This window comes from Populus trichocarpa, chromosome 4, assembly GCF_000002775.5.
Source record: "Populus trichocarpa isolate Nisqually-1 chromosome 4, P.trichocarpa_v4.1, whole genome shotgun sequence".
In the NCBI taxonomy this organism is placed as follows: Eukaryota; Viridiplantae; Streptophyta; class Magnoliopsida; order Malpighiales; family Salicaceae; genus Populus; species Populus trichocarpa.
This window is the reverse complement of record NC_037288.2, coordinates 22,361,520-22,376,196: the sequence shown is the minus strand read 5'-3', so window position 1 is coordinate 22,376,196 and position 14,677 is coordinate 22,361,520. Positions and strand designations below refer to the sequence as shown.

General features: G+C 34.5%; 2 protein-coding genes across 3 annotated transcripts; one reads left to right on the top strand and one right to left on the bottom strand.

Annotated features, from left to right (window-relative positions):
- Window positions 1-3,177: 3,177 nt before the first annotated feature.
- LOC18098264 (pentatricopeptide repeat-containing protein At2g22410, mitochondrial) lies at window positions 3,178-5,334 on the top strand. Its single transcript, XM_006384915.3, has one exon. It carries the CDS (start codon window positions 3,262-3,264, stop codon window positions 5,275-5,277), a length of 2,016 nt encoding a protein of 671 aa, XP_006384977.3. The 5' UTR covers window positions 3,178-3,261; the 3' UTR covers window positions 5,278-5,334.
- A 384-nt stretch (window positions 5,335-5,718) lies between these two features.
- Window positions 5,719-13,085, bottom strand: LOC18098263 (uncharacterized). Of its 2 annotated transcripts, XM_006384913.3 has the most exons (11): window positions 12,640-13,085; window positions 12,119-12,243; window positions 10,558-11,002; window positions 10,320-10,435; window positions 9,403-10,186; window positions 8,622-9,059; window positions 8,023-8,211; window positions 7,723-7,950; window positions 6,992-7,331; window positions 6,642-6,831; window positions 5,719-6,430 (listed from the first exon to the last, which is right to left on the bottom strand). In XM_006384913.3, exons 1-11 carry the CDS (start codon window positions 12,847-12,849, stop codon window positions 5,962-5,964), a joined length of 3,534 nt encoding a protein of 1,177 aa, XP_006384975.3. In that variant the 5' UTR covers window positions 12,850-13,085; the 3' UTR covers window positions 5,719-5,961. The 2 variants fall into 2 exon arrangements, with proteins under 2 accessions (XP_006384975.3, XP_052308399.1); XM_052452439.1 differs by lacking the exon at window positions 12,119-12,243 and having other exon boundaries at window positions 12,640-12,788.
- Between the last annotated feature and the right edge of the window lie 1,592 nt (window positions 13,086-14,677).

The following is a 14,677-nucleotide window of genomic DNA, read 5'->3' as shown; positions in this document are numbered from 1 at the left end:
TGTGACCGAAACTGAGAATTTATTATTATTTGCAATGAAATTGAAAAACAAAATTACAACTAGGTATCTTCTTTATTATTTTGAGTGCTTTAAAATTCAAACAATTAAATGAGAATAGTAAGAATGAGTGAATAAAAAGCACTGAATCAAATATGTAACATAGAAGAGAAACTTCTCTCCTTTTTTTTCCTGATTAAGTCCAAAAATAGATTTAATTGAATATCAAAATTGGCCCCAACCAGAATTCCTTGGTTTAAAATCTAATCATGGTGGACTGTAATTAATAATTTGTAATTAAAAGTTGGGGATGTTACATCAATGTAATCTATTGGTATCATTAGTTTCTCAAATTGTGAACGACTAACAAAATTTTAACCAATACCAATACCAATATAACTCATTGGTATCATTAATCTCCCAAACCAAGAATGAAAAAAATATCAATATCAATGTAACTTATTGGTATCATTAATCTTCCAAACCGGGAATGATTAACCGAATTTAAGAAATATCAATACAAATATAGCCCATTGGTATCATTAGCCTTCCAAACGCGGAGTAGCTAATCAAGATCCTTAATATTATTGATTGTGCCTTTTGTTAATGCCGATGCCAATATACTTATTGACATTATTAGCCTCCATGACTTGGAATGGCGAATCAAATTCACTTTTTTTTTCTTTCACCTTTTTTTTCCTTTTTAGACACTGCCTAGAACTTGTACATTAAAGAAATTTGCAGATAAAATATTTTAAATGATTTAATTAAATGACTAGCCAAATTTAATAAATGTCAATATAAATGTAACTCATTTGTATCATTAGCCTTCCAAACACGGAGTAGCTAATCAAGTTCCTTAATATTGTTGATTGTGCACTTTGTTAATGTCGATGCCAATATACTTATTGACTTCATTAGCCTCCATGACTTGGAATGGTGAATCAAATTCACTTTCTTTCTTTTTTCACCTTTTTTTTTCCTTTTTATACATTACCCATAACTTGTACATTAAAAAATATTGCAGATAAAAAAATGAAGACTTGAGCTTGAGCTTTACAAGATATAACAATCATAAATAACTATAGTGTTCAAGATAGTGATCTAATAATGGCATTGAGCTTTACAAGAACATGGAGACTTCATTGATCTCATAACTTTAGTGACTGCATTGCTTTCTTTATTATAGTAAATTATTTCAAAGTTTCTCCTTCTATTTTTTTTATATGATGAAGTTATTTTCACGTAAATTTGATATATTTTAGTTGTGTTCTTGTGATTGATTTCTCTTATACTCATGATTGTTGTGTGTATTTAACTTAGATTATTTGCAAAAAAAACTAATTTATATATAGATAGTGGGTTATAACCCTAACAATTGAAATGTCTCAAAAATCGCTCACCAACAACACTTGAATTATTCATTCATGTGACCGAAACTGAGAATTTATTATTACTTGCAATGAAATTGAAAAACAAAATTACAACTAGGTATCTTCTCTATTATTTTGAGTGCTTTAAAATTCAAACAATTAAATGAGAATAGTAAGAATGAGTGAATAAAAAGCACTGAATCAAATATGTAACATAGAAGAGAAACTTCTCTCCTTTTTTTCCTGATTAAGTCCAAAAATAGATTTAATTAAATATCAAAATTGGCCCCAACTAGAAGCAGAAAACAAAGAAACTTGTGGTAGAAACAATGAGTGCAAAACTACTTCTACGTCGAAGAACAAAGAACTTCTTGAACAAGAATTCAAATAAAGATCCCTCAAACCTGGTTCGAGGTTGATCAATCAAGGAGTCGGGTACCGAGTTACACTGGTTAATTCAGGTCAACCTGAAAAAATTAAAAAAAAATATTTAAAATTTTATTATTTCACATAGAAAAATTAAAAATAATTCATGTGAATGTAAGTTATATATATTGTAAATAATAAAGTTTAAAGGATTATTTTAAAAGATTTTTTATTCATATTATCTTCTTCTTTTAAATTAAAGTATTTAAACCAAAAAAATTTCTTATTCTATATTGAAAAAATATAATTTTCTTTTTATAAATATAAAATATATATATTAATGAGTTTTTAATTTTACACTGAAAAAAATTTTAAAAAAAATCTAGTATTAGTATAACAAATTTTAATATTAATTAGTAAGCAGAAAGAGTGGTAGGCTTGCTTTGATTCGAGGAACACCCACCAAAACAAGAAATGTGGGGCTAGGTGTTTGCATAATAATTTTTTGGCTTGGCGGGCGAAAAAAGCACCCACCCGTGAAAAGTGTTTGCCAATCAATTCCTGTCGCGGATAAATATGTTAGTTTTGGTGTTTGTAAATTTACTTTGTTTTCGGGAACAATCATCCAAGGTAATTTGTTCCACCTCGGTATTTGCAAATTAATTTTTTTGTTTATTAAAAAAATAAAAAGGTTAGGTTTCTATTGGATTGCAACGAGTCGCATGGATTAGGTATTCAAGAGCCAACTACACGTATCTAGAATCCTAGATTATCCGAGTCAACTTATTAAATAATTAAAAAATATATCAACAATAAATAAATAAATAAATAATTATCATTAAGTGATGTATTTTTAAAACACAATATAGACACTCAAAAGTAGAATTTCTAGTAATTTCGAACACTCATAAAATATAAATAATACTATTTTAAAAGAGAAGTTGAAAGCTATAATTGAAGAAGCTTAAACCAAGATGTGATATATAACAAAAGATTAGGTAAGCTAAGACCAATAATTATTAACTTTTCTTTTTCTCTGCCGATTTTTTTTATTTTAATTCTTGTTTTCTTACAAATTCTTATTAGAACCTAGTTACGAGATAGCATACATGTAAATATCCCAACAAAATAAAAAATAAAAATTGTTCAAATAGAAAATACTAAATTTAAGATATCAAATAGGAGAATAATAAAAATTTAGAGACATTGAAATAAAAAATATTAAAAATTTAGACACTAAATATACAGTTTTTTCCATTGTTTCTAAAAAATTTTAAGCCATTCATTATTAATTAAAAATAGTAATTTAAATATGAAAAAAATCAGTGACTCAAGTACATAAAATAATAATAATTATTATTATTATTATTATTATTATTATTATTATTATTATTAAAAAATAAAAAATAACAAAAAGGTTAAAAAGCAAATAAGTTTTCTCTACTGTAATTAAATATTAGAATCAAAATCAGCCTTCAAACTTTAAAAGTTCACATTTCAGGCGAAGAACAGAAAGTCCATTCATATGAACCAGTTATTGTCTTCTTCAAGAAGCGTAGCCACCGCCACCGCCACCGCCACTTTAATCTATTCTCTCACATTTCAGTCTCTAAAGCAATTCTCATCGACTACGACAACAAAACCAACCAAATGGAACTCACCAACCAACACCATAATCACTCACCCAATTCTCTTAGCAATGGAATCATGCACTTCAATGCTTCAATTGAAGCAAATCCAAGCTCACATGACAAAAACCGCTCTCATTAGCCACACTTTCCCAGTTAGTCGTGTCTTAGCCTTTTGCGCTCTCTCTGACTCTGGAGATATAAACCATGCCCATCTCCTGTTTTCCCAGTTACAAAACCCCAATACTTATATTTGGAATACCATGATTAGAGGCTACTCTAAAGCCAAAATGGGCCAAACTGGCTTCTTGTTTTTCTGCCAAATGGTTCAGAAAGGTGTTGAAATGGACTGTAGGAGTTTTGTTTTCGCGCTCAAGGCGTGCGAGCAGTTTTTGGGAGTTTTAGAAGGAAAATCAGTTCATTGTGTTGTTTGGAAGATGGGTTTTGTTTATACTTTGTTGGTTCAGAACGGGTTGGTTCATTTTTATGGTTTGCGTGGTTGTTTGGGTTTAGCACGTCTAGTGTTTGATGAAATCTCTGAAAGAGATGTTGTGTCTTGGACTTCTATGATTGATGGGTATTCTAAGCATAAATGGTGTGATGAGGCCTTGAAACTTTTTGACTCCATGTTAATGTATGGTGTTGTCGAGCCAAATGAGGTTACTATGATTGCAGTTCTTTCATCTTGCTCCCAGAAGGGGGATTTGATATTGGGGAAGACTTTTCTCGAGTATGTAAAAACAAGGAATGTGACTCGTAGCTTAAATCTGATGAATGCAATCTTGGATATGTATGTGAAATGTGGCTGCTTGGATTCTGCTAGAGAGATTTTTGATACCATGGGGGTTAGAGATGTGTTCTCATGGACAAGCATGGTTAACGGGTATGCTAAAAACGGTGAGCTAGAGATGGCGAGAACATTGTTTAATGAGATGCCTGAGAGGAATGCGGTTTCTTGGAATGCCATGATTGCTGGGTATTCTCAAAACAACCAACCTAAGGAAGCTTTAGAATTGTTTCACAACATGTTGGAGGCTGCATTTGTTCCAATGGAGAATACATTAGCTTGTGTGCTCCCTGTTTGTGGTCAATTGGGTTGCCTTGATGTTGGTCAGTGGATCCATCGAAACTACGTCAGAATGAGATACAACGAAATTAGTGTGATCTTAGCAAATGCGCTCATAGACATGTATGCTAAATGCGGAGTCATACATGAAGCTGCAAAAGTTTTTAATGACATGCCAGAGAGAAACCTGGTCTCTTGGAATTCCATGATTACTGCTTATGCTTCTCATGGGCACGCTAAGCAAGCTCTGAGTGTTTTTGAGCGAATGATAAGTGGAGGGTTTAAGCCAGATGATATTACATTGGTGGGTGTCCTGTCAGCTTGCAGTCATGGTGGCTTAGTTGCCGAAGGTCAAGAGTATTTTCAAAACATGAAACGAAAGTATGGTATAGAACCCAAGAATGAACACTATGCTTGTATGATCGATTTACTCGGTCGAGTTGGACTCCTAGAAGATGCATACGAGCTAATAACCAAGATGCCAATGGAGCCAAGTGCAGCTGCATGGGGTGCCCTAGTCCATGCTTGTAGGATGCATGGGAATGTTGAAGTAGCTAAGATTGCTGCTCCTAGACTCTTGGAGCTGGACCCTGAAGACAGCGGTATCTATGTTCTGCTAGCTAATATTTGTGCCAGTGGGAGAAGATGGGGTGATGTCAAAATGGCAAGAAGAATGATGAGGGAGAGGAGGGTGAAGAAGATCCCTGGGCGTAGCATTGTCGAAGTTGAGGGCCAGTTTCACGAGTTTTTGGCTGGTGATGAATCACACCCGCAATCTGAAGGCATTTATAACGCATTAGATCAATTATTTGCAATGTCTAAACTAGAGGACTGTTTTGTAAAATAACTTGGAATTTATTGAATTGATTTTTTCTATTTTTTAATCAAAGTAGTTTTGTATAAAGGTCCGGAATTTATAATTTAGTTTATTTGATTATTAAGGCATGTTAATGTTAATTGCACAACTAAAATAAAAACTAAAGATATAAAATAATTAATAGATGAGATATATCCGTATTTTTATGGCCGTTTACTATCAGATCTCTTAAAATTAATAATTATTAAAAATTACAGTGTTTTTCCTACTGTAATTACTATCATTATATAATAATCCTAAATTATATTTTCCAAGAGATTCCTTCATTCAAGAGTTTTATTAATTTAGTCCCAAAAATAGTAACATTAGCTTTACATTATTTCCAAATTCAATATAACCTAACAAAAAAAATTATAAATCTTTTTTCTTATATATATTGACTAGTTCTTCAATGCATTCATACCAAATAAATTCTCTTAAGGATTTATATGAAACTTTATTTAAAAAAAAAGAATAAACAAGCAGAAGCTTTGATGTTATCTTAAATAATATTTACAGCATCTTCTTGTTCCATTACACGAGAAGAATTCTCACATCACACCCCCACGTTATCCCATCTACAACTGCAATTAATCACAAGCTTTACTTACACACAGTTCCCTGTACACGCGTGCATGAATTATTTATTCACCTCTCTTACACAGCACGACTACATCACATGTTATCGGTCAGAGTTATATACCATGGCCTGTGAACGCCGATTGATACAGTAGCTGCTACCACTAATACTTCAGCAGCTGCCACCACTCTTTCTGCCAGCATGACAGCTCCAATTGACCGGAGTGCCGTTTGTGATAATTTTCTTCCCCGGGGTCCACTGCCCCCAAGCACAATTCCTCTTAGAGCCAAATAAACAGCACGGGAAACTATTTCAAAAACAGGATCCCCGGCCTGCAAGCTCTTTGCTAACATCCTAGCCATGACTAACTTTCTTGGCTTATGCTTCTCCTCATCATCTTGCGAGAACCCGCTCACTACTTCGACTATTTCTTCAATACCCACATCGTCAACACGGTCTAGGACTTCTGACAGTTTATTACCGCGCTCTAATAGAATGCTCTCCATGTCTGCATTGCTGTTTACCGCTCGCTCCGTCAGGAGGGTTTGCTGGTAAACAAGAATGCTGCAGATCATTAAGTTTCAGATCAGTTAGTAACCCTCTTACATCAAATAAAGATGCAAGAGAAAGCTCTACGCATAATGCAGCCCCAAAAAAATGAAAATAGAAAATAATGAGAGAGCATCTTTCCAATCAAGCCATCTGGTCTCAAAACGGCAGTGTTGTTAGAAAATTTAGAAGTAGCATCTCAAAGGAAGGTCTGTGGATCACTTACCTGGTAGAAATTACTATCATTTTCTGAATTTCAGCCTGCACAGACCTCAACCGAGACAGGTTTAGCATAAAAGTTTCAGGCAAAGTTTCTTTTGTCAGACCAGAAACCCCACTCACAATCTTCAACAATCCAAGCCTCACCAACAGATCAATTCTTTCACCAGTGCATTCTGGTTCTGGTTGTTGGTTATCTGATTGAAACAGCTAAAAAAATGAGGGTGTTGGAAGAAATGTAATTACCATACAAGATAACTTTGTTTATAGTGATGTGAAGACAAACTTTCTTGTCAACTTTGCAAAGAACTAGATATTGTGTATAAATTTACAATTTTTACCATGTAGCTGGCATACCTGTCTCTGAAGGTACAGAAGTAGAACCCATTGCACTGCCATTTGTTTTGACCAGAAAGCTTCCACCGGTTCTAAGGGTAGTGAGAGGTACAAAAACCTGTGATGAACTGTCATTGCTCTTCAAAGACGAGAGAGAATTCTTGTGCTCTTCCCACTCTTGATCTTCACTATTCTTAACAGATGAAAGCCACTGCATTGTCAGCGGTAGAGAGATACAGGCATCCGAATCAGACCCATAATGGTTGGCAAAGGCTTTTCTAAGGTAATCCAAACCAGCAGGACCTGTTAACAAAGGCTCCATCATCCTTATTCGTACTTTACTAATCTCTTGCTTGAGAGCCTGTCAAATATGTAGATCATTCAGATAACTGTAACTCTCAAAAGCGTATTAGGTAAAGCAAGAAAATATAATGTGGCCAACACAAATAGAAAGCAGCGAACAGGAAAAGAAAGATATCACATATAATCCAGAGATTGGCTGTGGAGAGGTGCTCGTATTCTGTTATATGAACATTACAGCAGATTTGATCCACAAAAATACATGCTAGATCTGAGAAATTTCTAGCAGTTTTTTCCCAGAAAATATGAAAGATTATGTATATTGAAGCAAAAATAAGACATTTTTCATTGTCTGAAATGACCAGAAATAAGTTCCTGCACAGTTGACTCAGAAGAGCAATACATGAGCCTAGAGCAAGAACAAATGAAAAGGTATGAATGAATATGCACACCTGAATCTGCTCCAGCACAAAGCGTAGACCCTTGATCATTGCAGCAATATGTGGATGCTTCGATTCATCTTGGGTCTGACAAGTCTCAGTCAACTCTTTCAACAATTTCTGATGCAGGGCCTTCATTAAATCCTCCTGGGCTGGAGAGGAGAGTTTCTGCAACGTAACTATTGCAAACTCTAGAATCTTTCCACAGTAACCAATGTCCAGGTTACCTGACTTTAGAACCTAATAATAAGAGAAGGGAAATTAGTATGACAACAGATATATAACACCATTGTAGTAGGAAAAGATGCCCACCTGAGAGAGAAGATCTAGATCAATAGCTTCAACAATCTCTTGTTTCCAGTTCTCTGGAGCCAGCTCCTGAATTCCATCCCTCACCTCCCCCACCAGTTGAACGACCCGATCATATTTGGGCTCATCCTGTTTCATTGATTCCATGACACTATCCCAGAAAGCCGCCTCCATTGTCTCTCTCACCTTTGCCTGAAAGCAATAAGGTGAGCAGGGAAAATTAGCATCTAAATTCTAAATCTCAACTAATCATCAACTTGGTGGATACTATAAACAAGTTTTGATTATTGATAAGAGTTTCTCCAGTGAAATCTGGACAGAGTTATGATAAATGTCAAAGTCTGAATGAACTTTAGAGGCTTAGACTAAATAAATGATGGCAAAATCTTTTTTTAACAAGCTTCCACAAAGCAGTATATTAATATCACAGGAGCTTTATAGGACGAGCAACCATTATTCCCTTGGCAAAGCATGCAACTGCAAAGAAAATAATAAAATAAAAAAGAAGTGATGAAACTAATGGAGATATGTTTATGCCAATTTCAATATCTTCCAACGGATTGATTATTGGTTAATGATCATAGTTGTGTTAATGCACAAACCTTGATACTACTTTCATCTTTGTCAGAAATATTGAATCGATCAACAAAACCATGGCGATTCGCATGGAGAAATTCATTTACGATCATTTCATTCTCTGTTAACAATTTTCCAACAGCAGAACCTGATGGGCCATCAGAGGAACCAAATTCTTTAGCTGAGGAGGTATCTTCTCTGAACAAGGAGCGATCTACATGGCTTGGCCTCTCAATACCATCACTCACATTATTTCTATTAGCAGTGTTAGCAACGGAAGGAGCATATATGGGCATGCTAGGAGATGGAAGATGCATTATTGGTGACCCTACTGGACTTCCATTTTCCTTGGCTTGAAAATACTTTGATCGTGTTTCAGATAGTGCAATTTCCATTCGCTCAATACCAGCATCTCCACTCAGGTGTTGTACCTTTTCCCTTAAAAGTTTTTGATCTTCTGCAACCTGTATTGAAATAATTAAAAGACAATCATCATAATGAAAATACCAATATGGGAAGGAACATTGGGCATAAATACCTTATCAAAAGGCTTAACAAAAATCAATCTAAATTCAGATGATCAATTGTTCAATTACTCGAACATCCCCTTTCAATAACAAAGGTGAAGGCAATTAATGGTGTACATGCCAAGAGTTGAAAGGGCAGCAATTATTCAATACTATCACATCACTATAAAAAATAAAAAAAGGTTTTCTTTTTTGTTTTTACTTCAAAACAATTTTAATGTGACAACATTTGTTCATGTCATGTACATCAGTTACTATTGAAGTGGGATAAAGATAAGACCTGATTCTGAATGGCTTTCATATCATGAGTAAGATTATCATTACTCCCTCCTGGGGTGAGCTTGCATTTCTGGATCATAGAGAGCTCAAGCTGGCTAGCCGCTCTCACCAAGTCCTCCTCCAATGACTGTGCATCCTTAACCTTCCACACCACAAAGCAATTCAAGTAGGAGCACCATTCTTTATCAAAAGCTGCAAGCTGAGACCTGAACGTGCAACGTTTCCGTGAAATGGATTCAGACTCCTCATCAGAACTGTGCATGGGCCCATCCAGTATAATCCTTATCAACAACTCAAACTCTCGGATGAAAGATTCAGCAGACTTGGCCAGAGCAATCTCACGCTCCCCTTGACCACTGAAAACAGCATCTGGATGACCTAAAATCATGTAGGCACAAAGAACTATTCTCACTGGATACCTAGACATTTTAGCGGCACGTCTGGCAGACTCCCCAGAGGCACCTACTTTTTTGGCCTCTCTACTCCTTGTACAAGACCTGGGAGTGGTCCTTTTCTTAGGGGTGGCAACTCTTTTGAGAAGGTGATCAATGTTGTCCAAGCTGGAAGGATGATCCATGGCAGCAACAGCCATTGAGACTCTAAGGCGGCTCTCAAGACGATCAAGTAGACCTTCTACAGTCTGAAGAGTACCAGTCAATTGAATCAGACGAGCAAGCTGCTCAAATGGCATTGACTTCACACAGTTCTCATTGATTTTCAAGGCATCATAGTCTTTTGCCAGGTCTATGGTAGTTCTCCTTGACCTAAGGAACTGCCTCCAGCACCTAAAAGAATGTGAGCAAGTATACATTATTCAGGTGAAATTTATACTAAAGAGCAAGCCAGATGTTTTTGTACAGGGCTAATGTTTGACAGATTCACCAAAACTTCATAAAATAGCAAGTGCAGATTATATACCTTGCTAATTTTCTAGAAAGGAGATCAGCCTGCTGGTGCATCTTATTCCAGTTTACCCGAACTGAACTATGCTGAAGTCCTCTTTGCCTCAAAAATTCTGCTCTTTGTCTCTTTGCCTGATTATCATAAAAATCAACGAAAAAACAAGGAAACAAGCAGCGACACAAAGGCAACCAGCTTACAATTGAATATAAGAAGATATTAATTATTAATTTCAGAGTTCAGACAATATCTTTACCCTTTGCAATCGATCTTCCAGCTTTTCCCTCATTCTCCTCCTCTCAATCTCACGTTGGTGAGAGACAGACCTGGCTACTCGCTGAACTTGCAACAACCTAGCACATGCCCTCTTCTTTTCTGCTTCCAGCAATCCCATTCGCTTCATTTCAGCAGCTGCACGCTTTTGGTTAATTGCTGCACGTACACGCTCCTTGTACTTACTTTCCCGAGCCCTTCTTCGCAATAATGATTGGGATGTTCTCTCCTTCAGTGTGGCCCTTCTTTGCCTGTAAGCCTTTAGCATAAGCATTCTATTTGCTTCAGCCTGCTGAACCCGTAACTCCACTTTTGTTCCAAGCCTCTCCCTTTCTCTCTCAAAACGCTTCTCCACCCCAGTTTTAGCTGCCTGCCGCAACTCATGCAACCTAGCCAGGCGCATCTGAGCATTTGCCAGAATGCTCAGCCTGTAATATTAAAATGTGAGCCTGTGAAAGAGTAATATAAAACTGTTCTTGAGACCTCACCTAACAGTTTAAGTTTTTGGATTAAGAAGGTTCTTTGACATGGTATTAGAGTTTTGATGACCAAGTAGTCACGAATTCAAATTTCACTACCCTCATTTTATATTTAAAAAATTTAAGCACAAGGTCATGTGGGCATGTGGGCTTGTGCAAGTTTCAAGCCCAAAGAGCTTTCACTTGAGGGGGTGTGTTAGAGAGTAATATAAAATTATTCTTGAGACCTCACCAAACAGCTTAAATTTTTGGGTGAGAGGGTTCTTTGACAGAGCCCAAACATGCAGCTTGACTAATAATTACAAATTTATAAAATAAAGTGGTTTGAAGGGAATGTTCTTCCAATTTGTTTCTAATGGGCAAATCTAACATATTGTATTGACTATAGGGAAACCAAATTAGAATGCAAAAACGAAAAGGAAAATATGCAGAGCAATAAGCCAAAAAGAATAAGGCTGCGGTGCAGATGGAAGAGAATAAAAAATGCAAAATCTGTTTTTAGAGTTGACATTTTCAGCCAAAATTATTTTAGATGCCGTCAAGAAAAAGGATAGCACGGGTCAGTATTTGTTTACTAAATGAAATACCATTTGATGATAGGTGGCATGCAATAAGGACAAGTGAAAAAACTGTAAAAAAAATATGCGGTGCATGAACAAGTGTTGTCAACTAGTATCCATGGATTATGAGCGTAAAGACACATAGAAGTCCTAGGAATGAGAACTCAGGTTAAAAGCTTAAGGGACAACGTAGATAGAGAAGAGAGACAAGGAAGAAATTCACAATAATGTCAATAAAAGGTAGGAAAAATAAAAAAAAAATTATGAATCATTACTCAGGAAGCAGCATCATGACCCATCATTGAAGTAAGTGATGAATCAACACAATATGAGTGAGCCTGGAACAACAACGATAATTCATGTAGATGCTTAATGATCACATGGATAACAATCCACACCACCAACCTTTAATGTCAAAGATAACCCCAAAGCTTTAATGTCAAAGATAACAAGTAAATAATCCATTAAAAACTATGGCATAACTCAAAACTAACAAGGACACGACCTTTTTTGCTCCGCGGCGTGAAGCTTTGCTTCAAGGCGTTGCGCAAGGTCTTCTTCATGAGATGAACACTGTGAGGGGCTTCTTGGCTTTGGTCTAGCCTTGCTTGACAACCTCTCATAGAATTCCTGCTCTCAAACAAATGGCCAAAATAATAGTAGTATATCAATTAAAAATGGTTCTAACATGGAATTGGGTAACCAAAACAAGAAAAGGAAAAACTTTTTTCACACTAAAGTAACACAGATGACTTATAAAATCATCACACTCACAAAATAAAACTTCATTGAGAAAAAATAATAAAATCAACAGAAAATCGCTTCTTCAAGAAAAAAAAAATCGGAAATAAAAAAAAAGAACAGGTAATAATTATGACAATCAATCAAAAGAGAAAGAAAAAAAAAAGAATAATTATGAGTATGAATTTAGACGAAAGTTAAAACGTTGCTCTCTTTGATCATGAAAATAAAAGGCTAAAATTGAATAAAAAAATAAGTACAAAAAAATAAAAAATAAAAAGGAACCTGTCTACGGAGATGAGCGTGTCGAAGTTTAGCTTCGATTTCTTCAACACTACCGGTTGTTGGAGTCTTGGCTTCTAAGAGTCTTTTTTGAAGCTTTCTCGGTATTCTCCTCGGAGACGAAAACGATACCGTATCATTGACAGGAAAATCAAGCGCAATTCCACCAACCACCACCCCCGTCTCCGGCGACGATTCTACTCCGGTATCCATAATTTAAAATCAAAGAAACAGCAACAGAAGCAGCAAGTGATGAAAATTCTAACTCTTTTTCTTTCTTTATTTCTTGATGGATTTCTGGTTTTATTTATGTATTTATTTATATTTACAAGTAAAATCAAAGGGGAAAAGCTGCGTCGATTCTTGCTTGAATTTTTTTTTTTTTTTTTTTTTTTTTTTTTTGGAGAGAAAGATGAAATGGAAAGCGTGTCTGCCTGTGTGTTTATGTTTACGTGAGTTTCTCTTTACTCATCCTCTACTTCTACTTATCTTCATCACCTCCTCGGCTATTTCCTGCCACGTCATCTACCTCAACGGCTCTCTTTTGTCGTTTTTTTCTTTTTTCCATGTATTGACCCTTGCCTTTTGTTTTTTTACATAGCTGTACTAGTTGTCATGAAAATCAATTCGGTTCCGTAGGCCGACCGGGTAATTAATCTATATGACCGGGTAATTAATCTATATGAAATCTTGTTTTTTTTAATTTTATTTTAAATTAATTTAGAGATTAACTCAGTTAAATTTAATTAATTTAATTAACTAAGCTAAACCCACATGATATCTACCTGGATAAATTTCAAGGATTTTTTAAATTTTTATATAGCACGATGTCGTTCTATTTTAAAAAACTAAAACAATATTTCTGATATTAATTCAAGTTTACCTATAAATTGATGATTTTAGCAGGCAAGTTTGCTAATGCAATGTTTGTTTTGAGTTGGTGACTATATTTGAGTGTGTTTTAAAAATTTATTTACTTGAAAATATATTAAATTGATATTATTTTAATATTTTTTTAATAATTTTGATGTATTAATATTAAATATTAAAAAAATATTTTGATATATTAAAAAAAAAACACTTTGCATAATAATAAATACACAATAAAAAAGAATTACTCATGCTCTCCATTAGATAAATATGACAAAAAGAAAATATTGATTCTCATTTTTATTTGAGAAACTGAAATACAATTATGAATTAATTGAAAGAATTTTTTAATGATTATAATTATCTAGTCTAAAAAAAAGGGTGTTATGTTCTGTTTTTTAATATAAATTAGATTACTCACACCACATAGGTGGTTAGGGATAAACCACTTCCTTCATTTTACAAAAATGACAAAATGGATTCAAATCATAACTTTGTGGCATTTGATTGGCAGTAACTTTATTTTTTATGATCTAATTTGCAAAAGGTATTGTGTTTATGCTCTGAGATATAAGGTGTGATAGGGTAGCCTTCTGAGATACTGAAATGCAGTTTACCTGCCTCCCATTTCTACACCAAATAAAATAATACTAGATTGGTTCTCGCGCTTCGATACTGAATATACATGTTATAGCCATTGCAAACATGTATTTTTTTAAAAAAATCTAATTACCCGGGTTATATTCCTATATATATATATATATATATATATATAAAGTAAGCATAATAACATGGAGAAAAAATTGTATGCAAAAGCAAAAAAAAATGATATTGTTTAATTTTTAACAGGTTAATATAGTGTTTGGAAACACGATTAAAACTATGTTTTCCAAAAATTAAAATTTTGTTCTTGCTTAAAATTAATTTTTTTTATTTTTTGATTTTTTTTAATGTCTTGATGTTAAAAATAATTTTTTAAAAAATTATATTATTTTGATGAATTTCCGAGTGAAAAATACTTTGAAAAACAACCGATATTGCACTCTCAAACACCCTTTAAACACGGAAGGACAAAACAAGGAAAAAAACAGGATAAAAAATAATAAAAAGCTTGTGTGAGCCAATCCAAGTCAGCACAGTACACCATTAAGGGGTGAGCTAGTCTAGATTA